This window comes from Talpa occidentalis, unplaced genomic scaffold (genome assembly GCF_014898055.3).
Source record: "Talpa occidentalis isolate TD23 unplaced genomic scaffold, MPIMG_talOcc4v2.1 talOcc4.11, whole genome shotgun sequence".
In the NCBI taxonomy this organism is placed as follows: domain Eukaryota; kingdom Metazoa; phylum Chordata; class Mammalia; order Eulipotyphla; family Talpidae; genus Talpa; species Talpa occidentalis.
In genome coordinates this window covers 38,830,046-38,850,348 of record NW_023601104.1, presented here as the reverse complement: position 1 = coordinate 38,850,348, position 20,303 = coordinate 38,830,046, and the positions used below count along the sequence as shown (strand labels likewise).

Sequence of the window (20,303 nt, the reverse complement as noted above, 5' to 3'; positions counted from 1 at the left end):
CCAGATCCATTCCAAGCCACCATGGGTATAGCTTGGGACCACGGATGTTGTCATTGGGCTTACCTCCTGCTTCCTGTGTTTCCTCCTGCCATTGGGCTGGGTCCTGTCAAACCTGGAGAGCTACAAGAAGCACAAGTGAAGGAGCTGTCCTCTCCCTCTTCCTGGAACCTGAGCAACTGGCCTCTTCTGATCATGTCACAGCATTCCTGGCCGGTCTCCCCAGATCATGTCCTGAATTCAGTCAGTCACCTCTTCTGCAATCATGACCAATCAATTTCTCCATGGTGACGTCCTGGGACCACATATTTGTCAGTTCAGAAGGCCCTGCTTGGTAGGACCCCCCTTGTAACAATAAAGTATTTAAACTCTGAAAAAAAAAAAAAAAGAATCCTGGTGGTTCCTCCAATGTGATGTTGTATTCCAATCTTATCTCTGATAAAAATATTTGGGTCAATTTCTGAGCTCCCATATGAAACAGGTAGTCATATATGCAGAGTGCTAATCTGGCCTGTTTTACTAGTCAGTGATACCTACTCATCCTGAACTCTGGAGCGGAAAGGGCCCTAGAATGCCTTGAAAGGAATCCATGTTCTTGCCTCTCAAAAATAGGCCTGCAGTACCCCCCTGGCTTTAATGAAGTTCAACCACAAGTCAGTTGTATGTGCTGGCATACAACTGAGTGAGGCCACTGGATAGTTTTTTCGTTTCTAGTTGTTTCTGATTTTGTATGCTCATGAATGAGCCCAGATGAGGCTGGTAAAAGATCCAGGTAGTCACCCCACAGAATTGTGAGGAAAAAAATCATTGTGTTTGGGTGTTGTTTATTATCTAGCAAGAGATAACCACATACTAAAGAGGTATTCCTCTCTTTCATGCTGATGAGATTTTATTACAAATTACCTTTCTTTTTGGGCATATATCTTGTCACAAATACCAGGCTGCAATGTCACTGACAGTGACATTGATAAGAATTGACCCATCTCAGATTTCTTCTAATATACTGTGCACAGAACTATAGGAATTAGGTGAGGAGTCCATTTGCAGAATAATAACGGCTCCTTCCAAGGGAATTCATGTTCCAAAGTAATTTTCACAAAGCCCCTTCATCACGAGAGCACTTAGCCACTAACTTCCCTTAGCCCTGTGCCATAGCTATGTGGGTGGAGGCTAATATGGCATTAAAAGGATCTATAACAGGACACATTTAGGGATTATTCCCTCACACTTTTCCTTTAGTGCCTCAAATATCCATCAGAACAAGATTTTGGTACGGTATCCAATTTTCCTTCTCTCCTGTGTTTCTTTTTTGTGACTTTCGTTTGTTTGCTTTCTTATGATGTTTTCCTTTTTGTTTTATTTCCCCATTTTTATAAAGATAAAAGTAGATTTAATGAGCATCAAATATGGTTTTGGTGAACATGGGGGAGATTTGCAAAATGATAGAGCTTGAAATATATGTGTAACCAAGGAGCAAATAATGAACCCTACTACATTCCAGAATAAACCTCCAGTGTGCCAGAAAGAGCAAGAGACTGGCCTGTGCCCCTGTAGTCACCATCCCTTCCACATTTAATGTTCCCTTTGTTCTTTAAGTGTCTGTGGGGCTTCACTGGTGGAAGGATATTAACTTGTAAATAGAAACTGACCTGTGAAAGCTGTGTCTAAAAATCAGAACCTACCTCTGAAGCAGTCATAAATGTTGGGACAGTACTTATTATTTATTTGAATAAATATTTAAATGATTACTATTATTTATCCATAATATTTTGGGGGGCAGAATGCCCCCAAACTTTCCTCAATGTTAGACTCAGTGGAGAGGCTTGTAGTTAAACTGGTCATGGTGCTTACAGTTGTTTTTTCAATTCCTTGTTTTTCCCCAGATTAAGGCGGTCACAGTTTGCACAATGATGTGGGGGGAAATCCTGTGTGGTGCAGAGAGAGGATAGGTCAGTGGTGCCCCAAAGGTTGGGTTCAGGGGTAACTGATAGACCCTCAAGTTTCTGCTTTGGTTTCTGGAAAGGTTTAAAATAGAACTCTATTCAGAAGGGTTCTTGGAGAAAAGGCAGCAATTCCAGCATTATTCTCAGACAAGGAGCCCTTGGTAGAACAGAGCTGAAAACCTTGCTGTTACTGTTACAGGGCAGCCCCAGGACATCCATTCCCACTAACATTACTAGCAACAAGATGTTACCCAAGATCAAGCTGGAACCACCTCCCTTTGACCTCTGTTGTGCCCAATGTTGACCAGTGCAGCCCGCAAAGACACACAGACATCCGCTGTAAGAACACAAAGGAGTTTATTACGGGCTCGAGTCTGGGCTCGTGACACACACCGATGTAACGGCGGAGGTCAGGAGCCCTGAACAAAGGGAACAAGGATCTTATATAGGGGTACAAGTAGATTTCTAAAAATTAAATCATGTTGGCAATCATTCATTAGTTACATAGGTGCATCATTCATTGATTACACAGGTGCATTTCTTAACAACGGTGGGTACACAGTTATTTTATGGCTAGTTTGACCCCATTAGTGGCCTGCATTGCTCGGTTCTATTTTATGGCCAGTTAGACCCATTACTCGGCTCCGCTGTGGCTGGCCGCCTGAGATAAGACCAGAGGGGGGTGGGGGCATAAACCCTCTTTGGAATGCAGGCTATTTAGTCTTGAGTAAGCAAAACTTGAAATACTAAGATGACGGTTATACACAAGATGGAGGAATAGTGGCTAAGTCTCACAACCTCCACTGCCTTCTCTTACAACAACGGGCCCTTCCCTTCTGTACTTGCTTAACTAAGGGAAATTACTTCCCTTATAAAGCAATTAAGACTATAAAGCAATTAAAATCTCTTTAAATTTGAATCACTTTGATCACCTTTAATCCCAGAGTAATAGTTACACACCCCAAACTGTCATAATTAAGAAAATCATCAATTACTCTTTCTATAACTGTTGTGTCCAAGGTCAGCAGACTCGGGGAGTATAGCCTCCAAGAACCCAAAGACAGCTGATGCAAACACAAAAGGGAGTTTATTTCACACTTGAGTCTGGGTTCATGGCACCTACCAAGGCAGTGGCAGATACCGAGAGCCCCGAACAAAGGAAGCAGGGGTCTTTTAATAAGGTTAAATTATGCTGGCAGTTACTCATTGGCTACAAGGATGTGTTCTCCAACTTTGCCAGGCTATCATTCTAAGCTGACTGGCCAGGCCAAGATGCAGCTCCAACCTGCAGCTCCAATTACAGCAAGTTCGCCCTCATTGGTGACCAGAAAATACAGGTAGAGTGAGGGTCGAAACTATCTCTGGAATGCAGTTCCCCAGCAAAACCTAAAATTCTAAAATGGCAGTTACACACAAAATGACAAAGCAATGGCTAAGAATACTTATGCTTGGTTCCACAATAACAAGGAGCTATTCACTTTGACTGTCCCTGCCTTTCGTTGAAAACACCCAAAGTTAAAACAATAAAGAAAAAAGTTCCCTTCGCCTGGGAGGTGGGTTGGAGGGATCTGCAGGGAGGAGGGGCTGGTGTATCGCACAGATTTCCTCTCTGGGTACCCGTGTAGTAGCCCATCTTGGTAGGTTTGAAAAGCAGTCTTATTGGCTATGTTAGGGGGAAAAGGATGTCCCAAAGCTATTTCCATATAGGCTTTGTGGACTCCACCCCCACCCCAGGTCAAAGCCAAAGACACTGGGAACTCCAAATCCCATCACCACCAAAGGGAAGGTGGCTGGGACCTGAGGGTGGGGTTAAGCAGCCAGGTGGAATAGAAAAGGCAGACACGTGGGCTTTGGGGGACCCCATTTTGGGCTCTCCACCAGCTCGCAGCGTTCGGCCAGCTCTGAGAGTGACTTTGGGTTTCCAGGTCGTGGGATCGGGTAGGACGCATTAAAGACTTTATTTCCCTATTTTCTCCCTGAGTTGTACATTTTCCTTATTTCCTTTCCTCTTGTAAATAAACCTTTTATTAACCTTTTTGTGTGGGTCTGTAGTAGAGTATTCATAAGTCCCTTTAAAGCGCGCGGGTGAGGACCCACAGCCAGGAACCTGTTTAATATCGGGGTTGCTCTATAACAGCTATACTGCTCAATGTGGATGAGCAGGAGAATACGTGGACCTTAAGACCTGCATAAAATTTTACAATACATGTCAGAATAACGTTCATTAGCAGTGTTGTAACTGGGAGCAAAGTCAAGAAAAGTCTAAAGACTTTTTTTTTTTTTTTTTTATAGAGGCATGCTTTATTTATTTGTTTGCTGGTTTGTTTGTTTGTTTTGTTTATACATGCACTGGGTACAGTCAGAAGCGCGGGAGGGCGAGAGAATTCACCAGAGCCAGAGCGGGGAGCAGAGCAGGCAGAAGGACCGAAGCACACTGCTGAGGGGAGCAGCGGGCGGCAGGAGAGGTCTGCGCGCCATGTGGGACCCTCCTCTGGTGGCCGGGGAGCAGCCGGGGATCGAACCGGCGCCGCAGAGGCCACGCGCAGCTTCGCAACCCAGCGCTCAACCGCTGCGCCACCGGGGAGGCCCAAAAGTCTAAAGACTTTTATCTGCCAAACAAGGGAAATAAAATATGCTTGGACTTGACTGGTTTTAACTTAATCAAAAAACACTTCCCGATTATAAGTGTTTAGGATTGCGGGGAGGGGGTTGTCATAAATTGACAGCAATATCTCCTCGTGATATGGACAGGCTCATAAAAAGATAAATCTCGTAATTTAGGGATGGGGGAAGGTGGAGTGCATAGTACAGCTACCTAGAAAAAAATCAGCCTTGTGTTCTGTTCCAGAAGTGACTCCAACTGTGCAGAAATAAATTCTAGCCCTTCACCCAGGCAAGGGAAGAACAAGGGGTACTTCAGGAATGGTGCGGTCAGGAGAAGCTTTATTACTCATGCTTGAGATCCCAGACCTGGGAAGCCCCATAAGGTCTGAGCACTAGTCTAGAGACAAAGGGTCTCTTTTATACATAACCATCTTCCATTGATAACATCAGTCAGTATGTTAGGGGAAAAAGGATATCCTAAAGCTAATTCCATATAGGCTTTGTGGACTCCACCCTTACCCCAGGCCAAAGCCAAAGACACTGGGAACTCCAAATCCCATCACCACCAAAGGAAAGGTGGCTGGGACCTGATGGTGGAGTTAAGCAGCCAGGTTGATATAAAGGCAGACAAGTGGGCTTTGGGGGGTCCCCCATTTTGGCTCTCCACCAGCTAACAGCGTCTGGCCAGCTCTGAGAGTGACTTTGGGTTTCCAGGTCAGCGGATCGGGTAGAACGCATTAAAGACTTTATTTCCCTATTTTCTCCCTGAGTTGTACATTTTCCTTATTTCCTTTTCCCTTGTAAATAAACCTTTTATTAACCTTTTCTGTGTGTCTGTAGTGGAGTATTAATAAGTCCCTTTTAAGCGCACCGGTGAGGACCCACAGACAGGAACCCGTTCAATATCAGGGCTGTCCTATAACAAGTAAGCACAAGAATTAACAAAATGGGGAGAAATGCAGATACCGGAGGATGGCCTGGGAGATCAATCAGCCTGGCCGGTGGTCCCACTGTGTTAGAATGTCACTCCTTTAGATATGCTTATTAAGGAAGCAAACTTATTTACACTTACTTTGCATTATTTACTGCACCAGGCCTGTGACTCTTCAGCAGAAAGCAGGAAAGATTTCATTTGTTTAGCAGTTCCCTTTCACAGCGAGAAAGGCTGGTTTGAATTAAAGTTTTAATCCATTTCCTCTTGGTACAGCTTTCCTCTGACATTGTACAGGTATTTCTTTGAGAAAATAACTTACTACCGGTTCCCTTTCTCTAGCTCAGAAAAGCCCAAGCTTTCGCACTCTTTCTTGCCCGCCCGCCCCGCTCGGGGATAGGTTCGGGCCAGTGAAGTTGTGTCCCAGGCATCACAGGATGAGGTAAGAGAAGCCTGCCAATGAGAGGCCACTGAGAACCGCAGGAAGGACAGTCTTTTAGGGGTGCCTCTGGACCAATGGGGAGCCACGATCATGCACCCGCTCTGGACGGTAACTGGAGGCTGGGCTTCCCTAAACACGTGACCGGCGAGCCGAGGCGGCGTACCCCACCTCCTGATCTGCAGGTAGCGCGATGGACCACTTTTCCAATGGCTCGCAGAATCTGTCGTCACGTGCAGCTTTTGCCAGCCCATTGGCCTTCGGAAGGTCATGTGACAGTTGACGTTAGCGCCTCGCTCTCCAATAGAGAACAAGAGCTTCCTCGCAAGACCCGGAATTGGCTTATAATGGCCTGGGGATGGGCGGGGACGGCCTGTCACGTGCCGAGGGACGGGACTGGGCGGGGCAGGCCGCTGGTTGCGGGGTGAGCTGGGCGCGCGGCGCGCAGGCGCCCTGGGGACCCGGTAGCGGCGGCGGCGGCGGCTGCGGCGACGGCAGCGACCAAGGGGGCCGGATCCTTGACCCAGGGACGCGGAGGTGGCGGCCATGGCGGCAGATGGAGAGCGGTCTCCGCTGCTTTCCGAACCCATCGACGGTGGCGCCGGCGGCAACGGATTAGTGGGGCCGGGCGGGAGCGGGGCTGGGCCTGGGGGAGGCCTGACCCCCTCCGCACCTCCGTACGGAGCCGGTAAACATGCCCCGCCCCAGGGTAAGCCCGGCAGGTTCGAGGTGTCCCCCGGGTCGGCTGAGAGGCGGGGCGGGGGCGGGGCCGAGGGGCAGGTGCAGAACTGTAGTACCTGTGGCCGGGTGAGGCCGCTGCCCTGCGCAATGGCAGCCCCAGCTTGAGTGTAGGAGTTTGTGAGAGAGCCGGTAAAAGCATGAATTATGAGAAGCCCATCGAGCTTGGTGAGAGAGGTTGAGGAGAGAAAGTTACCCCGATGCCCTGAAGCGCCGGTGGGGGTGTCTGCAAGGGATGCCAACACTTCTTTTTGCCTTCCTCTCCAGCATTTCCCCCGTTCTCCGAGGGCCACCCAGCCGTGTTGCCTGGGGAGGACCCACCCCCCTATTCACCCCTGACCAGCCCGGACAGTGGGAGCGCCCCCATGATCACCTGCCGAGTCTGCCAGTCGCTCATCAACGTGGAAGGCAAGATGCATCAGCATGTAGTCAAATGTGGCGTCTGCAATGAAGCCACTGTGAGTGACACACATATATGAAATGGGCCCTGTTTTCTGGATCCTCATTCTGATCCCTTGATTCTAGACCCTGACCTTCAGGCTTAGCCATGGGCTGTTCCTGAAACCCAGCTTTCAGTTCCAGGAGTTTCACACATTCATTTACTCAGCAGCTTCTCACGGAAGCTAATGGTTACCATCCTAATACCTACCCTGGACACTAAAGTCTAGTTTTCATATGCACATCTGATGTTTCAGTTCATTTTGTGTCCTGGCTATGACCTTATTTCTGATCTCTCAGAAGATGTTTTTGGAGGAAATGGAAGGGGTAGGGTTAAAGGCTTGCTTATATGTGTCCTCATTATTCTCTAGCCAATCAAGAATGCACCTCCGGGTAAAAAATATGTCAGATGCCCCTGTAACTGTCTCCTTATCTGCAAAGTGACTTCCCAGCGGATTGCCTGCCCTCGACCCTACTGGTAAGAGGCATGAAGTGGAGGAGGGTATCTGGGAAATACTGGAAAGCAAAAAAGGATAACTGTATATGGAGAATGTAAAGGTGAGAGGGTCTGGTGTTTATTTCAAATAAAAAGGTAAGGACTGTTGTGATGTTAGAATTTTGCAATCATCTTTCTCATCTCAATAAAAAGATTGGGATGAGATGCTGTACTTTCAGAGAATGGAGAGTCTCTGGGCCAGGTGAATTATCCTAAGGGTTATAAAGCAGTGAGCTTCTTCAAGGTTTATCTGGCATAGCATTGGGGGAAAGAGCAGAGACAAGCAGAGGAACTTAGAGAGGCAAGGGGAGGTGGATATGAAGGAGAGAGAGTGTGTGGGGATCCTTAGGTTTCAAAATTTTTTAACAGCCTTTTTTTTTTAAATAAAGATTTATTTATTTATGCATAGAAGAGCTGGGGTACAGGCTAGAGATGCTGGGGGTGAGAGGATCCACCAGAGACAGAGTGGGGAACAGAACAGGCAGACTGACTGAAATATACTGCTGAGGGGAGCAGGGGGTGAGACAGGAGATGTCTGCCTCCATATGGGTTTCTCTCGGGCCGGCTGGGGATCGAACTCGTGCTGCAGAGGCTGCGGATTGTTTCATAGTATGGTGCTTAACCCATTGCACCACCAGGGAGGCCCTTAAACATACTCTTTTTTTGTTTTTTAAACAACTTTTAAAATCTTTTTTTCCTGTGCAGCAAAAGAATCATCAACCTGGGGCCTGTCCATCCAGGACCTCTGAGTCCAGAACCACAACCTATGGGCGTCAGGGTCATCTGTGGACATTGCAAGAATACTTTTCTGGTGAGAAGGGGTATCAGGAAGCCCTGGATACAAAACTAGGTGTAACCATGAATTTATTTCTGCGTTATGATAATGATAATTATAGTGAATCTTAAGAAGGTCTGTCCTGTGAGGATCCATTTTCCACCCCAGGGCTCTATTGAAGATGACCCTGCTTTTCCTTTTTCTTTCTCCATAGTGGACAGAGTTCACAGACCGAACCTTGGCACGTTGCCCTCACTGCAGGAAAGTGTAAGTGATCAGAGTGGCATGGTTGAGTTGGTAATTGGGTAATGTGCAGTCTGAAAACTATAGGGTCATTGCAAGCATCCATTTCTGATTGCCTCTTCACAGGTCATCTATTGGGCGCAGATATCCACGAAAGAGATGTATCTGCTGCTTCTTGCTTGGCTTACTCTTGGCAGTCACTGCCACTGGCCTTGCTGTGAGTAACTGTGATACAGCCTCTTTCATTCTTTAGCCTCATTGCCATAGATTAAGATTTGAGAAATGGCTACCATAAGAAAAAAGTGAAAGAAATCGAGAGGGGTTCTTATTTTAATGTATCGATGAAGTTGAAGGTAACTAATAGTCTTCATTGGCATTGTAAGGGTAACAAACAGCCATCTTCTTTATGCAGAAGATAGGACATTGAAGTGGCTTAATTACCGTTAGCAAACCTTGTTCAGTTGTCAGACCAACATGTCTGGAATTGTATGAGTATTTTCCTGCATGAGGGAAATTAGTTGAACTATGGGGCCCTTAAAATCTCTTCTATTCCCTGATGGTGGCTATACATGGGTAGGGAACAGGAACTGAAGCTCAAGTTCTGGGTTACTGTTATCACTTCTCAGGAAGTGATAAAGAGAGCAAAAGTAACCCCATCTTTCTTTTTCTTCCTCTTCATCAGTTTGGCACATGGAAGCATGCACGGCGATATGGAGGCATCTATGCAGCCTGGGCATTGGTCATTCTGTTGGCTGTGCTGTGTTTGGTTCGGGCCCTATATTGGGCCTGTATGAAGGTCAGCCACCCTGTTCAGAACTTCTCCTGAGTAACACGGTGACCTACAGACTGTGCCTGGCCTCTCCCTGGTGGGGACAGTGACACTACAAAGAGAGCCATGTTAAAAGGCTCCCTAGGCTTCTACATTGGAGCCAAGCAGCTGCCTTCCTTTTCCCTGGGGAGAGGTGGGAAGGAACCAGGCCCTCACCTAGGTTTGGAGGGTTAGATAAGACCACTGCTGGCCATCTGCTTTCCTCCTGGGATTGCTGTTTAGGGTGAAGTAGGTGAAATGTTGCCCCTAAACCTGGATCCTAAGACGGTTCTACCCTTATCTTTCCTATATGCTCCCTGAGCCATTCCTGTCCCTTACACATTCCAGGGCAGGGTGGGGGTGGGTAGCCCTGGGGGTTTCCTCCCTCTTGTGCACCATTAGGACCTTGCTGCTGCTATTGCACTTCACCAGGGGCTGGCTCTGGCCTCAGTACCCTTTTCCCCCATTCTGTGTCCTGTGGAGTGGGGTCAGCCGCTGCTCTGTACAGAACCACAGGAACTTACGTGTACATAACTATTTAATGTGGGGTATGTTCCCCTAGTCCTGTATTTCCCTCAATTCCTCCTTCCAACTTTATATCCCAGTTACAGTATTTAATTGGACTGGGTATCAGGGTTGCTGTGTCTTGGGGGAGGTTAAGGACTCATCCTGTGCTTGTAAATAAATAAGGTCATGACTACCCTTTTCCAGTTGTTAGTCTGTATGTATGAAAAGAGGAGGGGAATTTGGAACCCCAAAAAGGGGCAGAATACAAAGACAGCAACGCTGAAAGTATGGCTTTTTATTTTTCACACAGACATTTCAAAGGAAGTCATCAGTAGCTTGTGTTTAATGTAAAAAAAAACCCACACACACACAAAAAAAAAATTGACAAGGAAATCTAAGTCTTCACTAAGAGCCTGGTTGAAAGATTCATGTTTTTACAAGGGAAACAGTGTAGACTTTTCTAGACAGCAGTTTTTAAAGAAGTTTGGGGAGTAAAGAGGTTTTAAAGCTAGTTTAGGGGGTATATATCCCAGGCCTAAAGCAATTTCAGAGAGGTGTCACAATGCTAGGTATAGGGTAATCGGACAGTGGTCACTGCCAAGGGCCTTGGAACGGATCTTGCTGTCACACAATGAAGGTAACAGAGACTGAGACAGCAAAAAATAATCAAGGCGCCAACCAACGTTTTTAGATCGAGCATTCATCATGTAAGTCCAAAAGGTGTAGGCATAGGCTGTGTCAGGGTAGAGGTGCCGGAAGCTGTCAGTTAGTGGCACAGCCTGCAGCAGTTCTCCAAAGCCTTGACGCTCTTGTGGGGTAAAACCAGCATTCTTTTTGTTTCCCTTGGGGTTGCGTAGGTCAATTTCTTCATGAGCCACATTGAGGTCCCCACATAGCACAAGGGGCTTGCGGGAAGCCAAGCCTTTCAGGAACTTTCGAAAGGCTTCATCCCAACGCTGCCGGTACTCCAGGCGTACCAGACCCCTGCCTGCATTAGGTACATAGGCTGTTACCAGCACAAATGCATCAAATTCAGCCACAATCACCCGGCCTTCCTGATCATGTTCCTCCTCACCTACAGAAATAATGAAATATAATCAGCATAAAGTATAAGGGAAAGCAAGAAAAAGTAATTGAGAACTGAAATAGGAATGGGGAAATTAACAATTGGTTTGGAAGAGCTCAGACATTATCAATAAGATCTCACCAATGCCGTAAGAGACTTTGAGTGGGCACTGGCGGGAGAGCAGGCCTACACCACTGTATCCTTCCTTGTCTGAAGGAGCTGACCAATACTGATGGGCTAGCCCAGGCAGCTCTTGAAGTTCAGCAGGTAGTTTGTTCTCTGAACATTTGGTCTCTTGGAGGCACAGGATATCAGGAGCTTCTTCCTTTACCCACTAGGAGTGAAATATAAGGTGGAAAAAGCACAATCAATTATTTAACAATCTATGTTAACAATCTATTTAACAATCTATGAGTGTAAGAGACAGGTGAGACAGACCCTGTGCACAAAGGGTTTAATAGTCTAGCAGCACTATATTTAAATATATAACTGACAATTGATGGAAGGATCTAAGAAAGTCTTAGAATACCGAGGAACTGTTTAGATAGAAGATAGCCAGGTAAGAGTTTTAAGCAATAGTTATTTAGCTGGATGGTTAACATTAGAGATAAAATGGAAATAAGAAAGAAAATCTCCAGTCAAGAGATTTCTTCAACAGGATGGAGAAGAGACATTAAAATGATGGCAGTAGTGTTACAGGGCAAACCCCGATATAAAATGGGGTTGCCTGACTGTGGGTCCTCACCTGCGTGCTTAAAGGGAACTTATTAATGCTACACAGCAGATATACACAAAAGGTTGATAAAAGGTTTATTTACTAGGGAAGGGGAAATGGGGAAATAAATAACTCAGGGAGAAAAAAAGGGAGTTAAGTTCGTAAATGCATCCTACCCATTTCGCTGACCTGGAATCCCTATGACCACTGAGCTGGCAAAAAACCTAGCAGGCAGCATGGCCACGAGGGAGATCCCCAACCACATGGCCAGTTAAATACTCAAATGGAGAGCCTAGTTGCCTAACTCCGCCTTCAGGTCCTCACAACCTACCCTTTGGTGATCATGGGATTGTAGTTCCCAATGTTGTGGGGGTGGAGTCCACAAAGCCTGTATTGAGTTTACTCAGGACATCCTGTCCCCCTAACAGTAGGACTGAAGGAATGGATGTTTAGGAAACATAAGTGCAAAGACTTGGTGAATCCCGATTCCTCTATCTCTCTCAAGAAAACTACAGACTGAGAAAAAACAAACCTACCTGTAGGGGAGTAAAATATAAAAAGATGATTAAACTCCTTTATCATTCAATACTAAAGATTCCCTCCTTGAATTCCACTCACATCTAAACCCTTCTTCTTAATCCAGGCTCGAAGCCCATCCACATTCCAGGAGCAGATCTTGATCGTGGCTGATTTGCCATTGGGTGAGGTTTTCTTATCTGGGGGGTCTTCATACAGGATTGGTCCCTCGCCCGCGGCCTCTTTTTCGTTTTTCTTTGCTCCCGCCTTAGTCTTCTTGGCCTCTGGCTCTATAAAAATGAGTAATAAATGGATAAAAGTTGGTCGATTTCCAACTTTTATACGGAGTTAACAGATCCATCGAGACCCTGCAGATGCAGTGACTTAATTTACAAACTTCAAAAACGTATTGAGTAGGTAGTACTTCCACTTCACGTAAAGAATTAACGGTCCTCCCATCGCCGTCTCTAGGGAGAGGGATTCATTTATTAACAATTCTTACCAGTTTTGGGCTCTTCCCCGTCTTCTGCCACCGCTCCCTTTTTCCCCCGTTTCGGCATCACTGCAACGAACGCCTTTCGGCACCTATTCCACGTTGCCCACCGAAACAGTATTTTCAACGCCTTGCGTACTGAAGTAAACAAGTGAAAACAGGTAAGGCTAGAGAAAAGACTCCTCCCTCCGGCATCTGGCACTAGATCCCGCCTTTCAAACGATACTATCTCTAAACCCTTTCCCCGCCTCCTGTGCACCACAGGCCTTTTAGCTCCTCACCCGCAAAACTAGATCATTTCATAGTGCCATGCACCCTCCGCGCGAGATTTGCCTTCCGGCCAATTTAGGGCCAAAATTAAGGATTTACATTTAGGGTGCAGATCACAAGTACAGCAATGGCCCTCTGAAGGGCAACATAACAGCAACCCCGTACCAGCCCCGTTCGACCCAGCGTGGCTCCTCCTTACCCCAGCACAAAGAATGGAGCACGCTGTGCCCCCACGTGTGATACTGGGGTCGTCACGTGATGCGAGACACGCGCCACGTGGCGGCGGAACTCAGGCGATTGGTCCGTCTGGCAGCACGTGACGGACAAGTTCGGCCTCCTCTCCCTTCCGATCGCCAAGGCCCCACGTCCTCCATTCTCGGGCTGTGTGGATATGCCAGATACAAAACTCATACTGTCACCCTGACTCAAGGGCCCCGCGCTGTGTAAGGGCGCGAGAAGTCAGAGCACAAAACTGGGCTGGACCTAGGGAAAGAGGCAGAGGAACGGCCAGGAGCCTGAGGGGCAGATGCCAGCTCGGCGGACCCGGCAGTGACGAGGACAGCCCTGAAGGGGCTTTGATGGTCCGTATGACGCCGGGGGCGGGGCCGACGTGGGCTCGCCCCGCGCGGGAGTGTTTGGGTGTCCGGTGCGTGCTGCTTTGTAGCAGCTTCAGCCGCTCCTCCGCTCTCTGCGCGCTCGCGGATCAGCGGCCCGGCGGGGACGGTGGCGCCCTGCACGGTGCCATTGGTAGCTAGGAGCCCTGCCGGCGCTGTCTCCCGGGCGCGGCCATGCCAGCCGTACTGGGTTTTGAAGGCAGCGCCAACAAGATCGGCGTGGGAGTGGTGCGGGACGGCGCGGTGCTGGCCAACCCGCGGCGCACTTACGTCACGCCCCCGGGCACCGGTACGTGAGTAGGGGACCGGGCGTGTGCAGCGCCCCGCCCCGCGAACATCACCTTCCTCTTCCCAGTGGCGTGTTCGGAGCGCGTTGGCCGCCTGAGCTTTTGATCGAGTTTCTGAGAGGATGTGACCATATTAACGTCTCTAAGCTGATGGATGGAAGAGTCACGAACTCTGGAAGTCATCTTCTGGGTTCGTTCAGGTTTTACTGAGCGCCTTTGAGGTGCTAATCTTCAATTGGCTGCTGGACACAAAACATAAAATAAGATTAGAAAAGATGAACAGATGAAAATAAGAACCTGCTATGGAGTTGAGCATGCAGACCTGAACCATAGAGAGTTAAGAGGGTAAAGACTCCCAGTTGAGGTGTCAAAACAGAACTGAATGGCTTTGCAATATTCACATTCAGTTTTTATGTTTCTGGACTTATGTTTTTTACCTGTAAAATGGGAATTATACTTCTGTCATTGTTACTGAATCTTTAGAATTAAATAAAAACCATCTGACACGTTATAACTTAATATATTTTATTTGTAAGCGATTACATTTGTCTACTCTCCCCTCAAACACCTGCATACAAAGGAGCGGGCAGCTGATTTGCATATACCTGAGAAGCCCCCTAAACGGATGATGTTTTGAGTGATTACGCATTTAGAATGTTTAGTACCAGGAAAACAAAGTCAATGCTTTGATGGTTCTCATGGTTAACTAGCGAAACTATAAATAATTACCCTGCAAAACTTGTCATGTTAAATAAGATGATGCGATCATTGGGTTCTGTAGAGACATTGAGAAGGTGAAAGGATATGAGGTGGCTGTCACTTGTATTGAGTCCTGAAGGCTGAAAATGGAGTTTGATATGAAGAAGGGCATTTTTGGGAGCTGTTCAGTCTAGCAGAACAGGCCAGAAAGAATTTATCTGAAAACCTGGAAGGATGCTTGAGGAGAGTCATCCATCAAAATGCCTGTTGTAAATTGTACCAACCTTTGCTATAGAAAGACCCTTTGATAACTAACTTATGTCCATCTCTTAGGATTCCTGCCAGGTGATACTGCCAGGCACCACCGAGCTGTTATCCTGGACCTGCTGCAGGAGGCACTAACAGAGGCTGGATTAACCTCCCAGGATATTGATTGCATTGCCTATACAAAAGGTATGACTGGGAGAGTGGTCACCAGTGGAGGAATGTACCTAGAGCCTGACTGGATCAAAGTAGACTACCTCTACTGCTACCACTACCACTACTCCCCCTCTCCCATTCCCCACTTCCCCCCCACCCAGTTTTGTTTCTCTCAATATCTATAGGATTTAACTCCCATTTCTATCTGTGTAGGCCCTGGCATGGGTGCCCCACTGGCTTCTGTGGCTGTTGTGGCCCGTACTGTGGCCCAACTGTGGAATAAGCCATTGCTGGGTGTGAACCATTGTATAGGCCACATTGAGATGGGCCGTCTCATCACTGGAGCCACCAGCCCAACTGTGCTGTATGTCAGTGGAGGCAATACACAGGTATTTAGAGTACTACCATTTCTTCTTAATTTCTTATTTATTTATTTATTTATTTTTAATTTTTATTTTATTTTATTTTATTTTTAATTTTTCTAGAGGCATGTTTTATTTATTTATTTGTTTGTTTGTTTGTTTTTTGTTTATACATGCACTGGGTACAGTCAGAAGCGCGGGAGGGTGAGAGAATTCACCAGAGCCAGAGCGGGGAGCAGAGCAGGCAGAAGGACCGAAAGTACACTGCTGAGGGGAGCAGCGGGCTTGGCAGGAGAGGTCTGCGCGCCATGTGAGACCCTCCTCCGATGGCTGGGGAGCAGCCGGGGATCGAACCGGTGCCTCAGAGGCCGCGGGCAGCTTCGCAACCCAGTGCTCAACCGCTGCGCCACCGGGGAGACCCTCTTCTTAATTTCTAAGGCACTCAACATACAAGCAATGTTCATGTTCTACCTTAGTGTCAGGAAGTGTAAGAATAAAGCTGGGCTTTTCTGAACCTAAAATGTTGTAAAGCAGACAACCCATAACAAAGTTTGTAATACTGCAGATTTGGCCTAGATGAGGAGAACATAACATGATGTTTACATATAAAGATTAGGAATTTCTAGTTTAGAGAAGGAAGGAATGATCCATCAATTCCCACTCCTATGTGTTTACCCAAAGGACAGAGAAACATTAATTCAAAAGGGTACCTCTACCCCTATGTTCATAGCTGCGCTATTATTTACAATTTGTAAGCTATGGAAACAACCCAAATGCCCAAAAATAGATGACTGGATCAGTAAGATGTGGTACATATACACATTGGAATATTACTTAGCTATCAACAAAAGATGAACTCATGCAATTTGCAGCAACATGGATGGAGCTGGAAGGGATCATGCTTAGCGAAATAAGCCAAAAAGAAAAATACTGGATGGTCTTACTCATAGCAGGAATTTAGAAAACCTAAATAAGGGACCAGGAAAAAGACTAATTATAATAATAAGTAAAATATTATAAAATATAATAATAAGTAAAAATCAAAATCAATCAACTATAAACCAGAGACACACTATGGGGGGTGGGGGGGGAAGGGAGTAGGATCAAAACAAGGGGGTGGGAATTGTGTGGGGACTATAACCAAGATGAAAAGCATGCATTGTGCAAAAATGAAAAATGATGTAAAAAATATATAAAATAAAATTTAGAAAGGAAAGGAAAGAATGGTAAGGGTGGAAGCCTTCAAAATAATGAAAACAATTTCATTTTGAAGTTTATTTTTCTTACAAATCTTAGAAATTAAAATCAAGGGACACTAATTTGTCTCTAGAAGATAAATACTTTTTTTTAAATATTACTGTGGTAAGTCTATCAAAGTTGTTATTCTAAAAGTGTGAAAATATAAATAATTTAAAACCGTAAACATTGGAATGCATTTCAAGTTGATAGGTGAAGCCAAAATTGGGGATACCTTTCGAGGCTTTTTAAAGTTGGGATTGGAGAATCCTAGCCTTCCTTTCCTATGGAACATCTGTTGGGATTGTGGTCAGAAATAGTTGTTGTCCTCAGCTTATGAAAGGGTCATGCTCTAAAGCTTCGTTTTGTGAAGTTACTGTTAATGATGAAGTACACATGAACACTATATGGGAACTTGATCGGGCTTAGACCAGATAGCTGGTTGAGGTCTGAAGGATGACCTACAAACTTAGGGACTTGGGGTGTGGAAAGTAATAGTGGACACTACAGGAATTAAAGAAGAAAAACCGTGGTAGAGTTTTCTCTTTTTTTCCTGTTCATTTTTGAAGTCTGCTCAGCTGTAACAAAATGTGGAAGATGATTGGGTGGAAAGGAGTGGATAAGTAGAAAGTTGGAGTGGGTGGAGAAGTAGAAAAGCAGGATTTTTCTTTTTACCTTTTGTTGCCAACCAATTCACTAGAGACAGAGTGGGGAACAGAATAGGCAGATCGACCAAAAGGTGTGGCTGAGGGGAGCAGCGGGAGAGTCAGGAGAGGTCTGCTGCACCATGTGGGCAGCTGCCTGGCTGGGAACTCGTACTGCAGTGGCTGCGGATAGCCTCATAGATTGTGTCTTAACCTCTTGCGCCACCAGGGAGGCCCTGTTGCCAACCTTTTGACAGAGTAAGACCTACATCAGAGTGGAAGGAAATCCCTAGCAGCACTAGATTGGGAAGGTTCTGGTCCCTAGGGAACACTCACTGTCAGAAGTGTGGTGCATGTGTGTCAGTGGATGACAGAGAAGTTGGTCTCATCTGAGGAATGGATATATAAGTCATTGATTGCCAGTGCTAAGTGCTGCATTAGTCTGATCCAGTATGGGCTTTTTGAGTTTTTCATCTCTACCTCTTATTTCCAAATACCCATGCCCTAGTAGAATAATCTAGGACTTTGGTTTCTTGGTTCCAGTCAAGAAAACCTTTTTCTATTTGACAGTGTCAGGCCTGCTTTTAAGGGAAATATGGGGAAACTTGAAGTCAGAAAAATGTGTTTGAAATGATAGTTTGCTTCTGCCCTGACCTAGACTCTATACTATTATATAGTAGATTAGGATTCTGCTCTGGTGATCTTCAGGGTATATATAGACTTCTCAATAAGAAAGCAATTCTTAAGATTGCCTGTTCAGGGAAGTATTTTTTTTCCATTTCTTATTGGAAGCTCTGGTGGCCATGTTGATCCTCTTCCCCAAAGCCAAATACTCCTCTTTACAGACTTGAGGTTTCATGGACATCCTCATCACCCTTAGGTGATTGCATACTCAGAACATCGCTACCGCATCTTTGGGGAAACCATCGATATTGCTGTGGGTAATTGTCTGGATCGTTTTGCTCGAGTGTTGAAGGTAAGCCATTGGGACTGCAAAGAATGAAAGATGCGGGTGAATTTGGGGGGAACCATGGAAATGGAAGGATAAACAAATTAGCCTCTTATGCTTCCTGGATGTCTTAATTCATCCTCTTTTTCCTTCTGGTAGATTTCCAATGACCCAAGTCCGGGCTACAATATCGAACAGATGGCAAAGCGGTAAGGGACCCTAAGGTAGAAGGCGGCTGACTGGTGGGCTTCAGAGTGATTTCCATGCACATGTGTGTGTGCATGTGTGTGCACGTGTGTGTGTGGTTTGGGAGGGACTTTGGAGGGTGAGTAGCCAGCTAACTACAGGCTTAGTGCCTCATATACTCTCTCTTGCATAGAGGCAAGAAGTTAGTTGAACTGCCATACACTGTAAAGGGAATGGACGTTTCATTCTCGGGGATCCTGTCTTTTATTGAGGTGAGTTTAGGAGAGGTGAGGAGATGAGCACTTTCATGCTTTTCAATGATATCTCTTTTGCTTACCATTGTATTTCCTGCATATAGTATAGTACTGTCTCATGTTAGATGATCAATAAATTTACTTAGCAAATGTTTATTGGACATTTTCTATGTATCAAGTGCTGTTCTAGGCAGTAGTGGTACAACATGAAGCAAAATAGAAATCCCTGCCTTCATGCAGCTTGGATTCTAATGAGAGAAAATGAAAGAAACCTAAAAAACAAAAAGGGGAAAATAATCAGGTGATGATCAGATGATGAACAGAGAAGTTTAGTAGGGTAAGGCTGGGGGGTGCCAGACAGTCATTTATAATTAGTGACTGTTCTGTAGCCCAGTGCCAGTGATGGGTAAAGTGTGGCGTAGGATGTTGCATTTTTTGTGAAACATCGTGATTCTCCAAGTTCATGTCATCCCCAAACCACTATTCAGTGTTTCATCTGTTCTTTCTCCCCTTGAATTCTAGGATGCAGCCCAGCGGATGCTGGCCACAGGCGAGTGTACTCCCGAGGATCTGTGTTTCTCCCTCCAGGTAATGAATAAAAAAGCTGTGACAGAAGGTTTGGGGTGAGAGAAGTGTGTGTAGAGTAGAGCAACACTCACTTGGGATTTTTGCCTTGTTTGTCCTGCACAGGAAACCGTGTTTGCAATGTTGGTAGAGATCACAGAGCGAGCCATGGCACATTGCGGCTCCCAGGAGGCCCTCATTGTGGGAGGTGTCGGGTGTATGTACCATTGAACTCTGCTTCTCTTTCCTTTCTTGGCCTGTGCATCTTCCTCCTGACATTCTAAATCTGTAAGGACTTGGGGGAAATCATTAGTTTCATTTCTTTTCCTATACCTCCCTATTCTAGCCCTCAGATTCCTACTGCATTTTCCTAAGTGCACATGAGGTTTACAGCTGGGCCACGGAACCATGGCTAAAACTAGGCTGAGTCGACCCCCTGCCTCCTTGTAGGTAATATGAGGCTACAGGAAATGATGGAGACAATGTGCCAGGAACGTGGAGCCCAGCTTTTTGCCACAGATGAGAGGTAAAGGTCCATCCCTTTCTTGATTGCTTCTTTTTCCCCTTCAATACTATGATTTCCCATCCTTATATCCCACATTGCAAATCTCTTTTCCTCCCAGATTTTGCATTGACAATGGAGCTATGATAGCCCAGGCTGGCTGGGAGATGTTTCGGGCAGGACACAAGACCCCCCTCAGTGATTCTGGCATCACACAGAGGTGAGTGCCCCCAGTTGAGGGGATAGATAGGATGACATGAGATGTAGGCATAAGTCAGTAGAATCATGAGGGCAGAGAAGAAAGGAAGATTCTAAGGGATAACCATCCATCAAGCTTTTCTGTTTTTTCACAGGTATCGGACAGATGAAGTAGAAGTGACCTGGAGGGATTAATGAGGTTAACAGGATTGGCGTACAGAATGCCCTGAGCAGAGCCCAAGGGACCTCTGGGCCTTAAGCTCTGTCCTAACTTGGGAGTCCTGGCGGGGCTGTGGACTCCCTCTCCCATCATTAAACCTGTTGTTGATGATTAACAATAAAATATTTTTGGTTTTGTATGCTGGTAATTGGCTCTGATTTCATACTAACAAGCATTACTTTCCACCCC

At 46.0% G+C, this 20,303-nt stretch overlaps 3 protein-coding genes across 7 annotated transcripts; 2 read left to right on the top strand and 1 right to left on the bottom strand.

Annotated features, from left to right (window-relative positions):
* Positions 1 to 6,204: 6,204 nt before the first annotated feature.
* Positions 6,205 to 10,111, top strand: PIP4P1 (phosphatidylinositol-4,5-bisphosphate 4-phosphatase 1). 2 transcript variants are annotated; one of them, XM_037502939.1, is made up of 7 exons: positions 6,205 to 6,602; positions 6,920 to 7,110; positions 7,462 to 7,568; positions 8,292 to 8,397; positions 8,576 to 8,628; positions 8,731 to 8,821; positions 9,287 to 10,111. In XM_037502939.1, exons 1-7 carry the CDS (start codon positions 6,461 to 6,463, stop codon positions 9,428 to 9,430), a joined length of 834 nt encoding a protein of 277 aa, XP_037358836.1. In that variant the 5' UTR covers positions 6,205 to 6,460; the 3' UTR covers positions 9,431 to 10,111. The 2 variants fall into 2 exon arrangements, with proteins under 2 accessions (XP_037358836.1, XP_037358835.1); XM_037502938.2 differs by having other exon boundaries at positions 6,370 to 6,623.
* Positions 10,112 to 10,174: 63 nt separating this feature from the next.
* APEX1 (apurinic/apyrimidinic endodeoxyribonuclease 1) lies at positions 10,175 to 13,239 on the bottom strand. Of its 4 annotated transcripts, none has more exons than XM_037502933.2 (5): positions 13,179 to 13,239; positions 12,719 to 12,847; positions 12,319 to 12,506; positions 11,127 to 11,319; positions 10,175 to 10,994 (listed from the first exon to the last, which is right to left on the bottom strand). In XM_037502933.2, the coding sequence occupies exons 2-5, from the start codon at positions 12,774 to 12,776 to the stop codon at positions 10,477 to 10,479; spliced, it is 957 nt and encodes a 318-aa protein (XP_037358830.1). In that variant the 5' UTR covers positions 12,777 to 12,847; positions 13,179 to 13,239; the 3' UTR covers positions 10,175 to 10,476. The 4 variants fall into 4 exon arrangements, with proteins under 4 accessions (XP_037358830.1, XP_037358834.1, XP_037358832.1 ...); XM_037502937.2 differs by lacking the exon at positions 13,179 to 13,239 and adding an exon at positions 13,145 to 13,175; XM_037502935.2 differs by lacking the exon at positions 13,179 to 13,239 and adding an exon at positions 13,079 to 13,138.
* Positions 13,240 to 13,590: 351 nt separating this feature from the next.
* Positions 13,591 to 20,303, top strand: OSGEP (O-sialoglycoprotein endopeptidase). The gene is made up of 11 exons (XM_037502932.2): positions 13,591 to 13,882; positions 14,913 to 15,032; positions 15,213 to 15,388; positions 18,122 to 18,217; positions 18,350 to 18,399; positions 18,570 to 18,648; positions 19,153 to 19,218; positions 19,321 to 19,411; positions 19,645 to 19,720; positions 19,818 to 19,916; positions 20,050 to 20,303. Exons 1-11 carry the CDS (start codon positions 13,768 to 13,770, stop codon positions 20,087 to 20,089), a joined length of 1,008 nt encoding a protein of 335 aa, XP_037358829.1. The 5' UTR covers positions 13,591 to 13,767; the 3' UTR covers positions 20,090 to 20,303.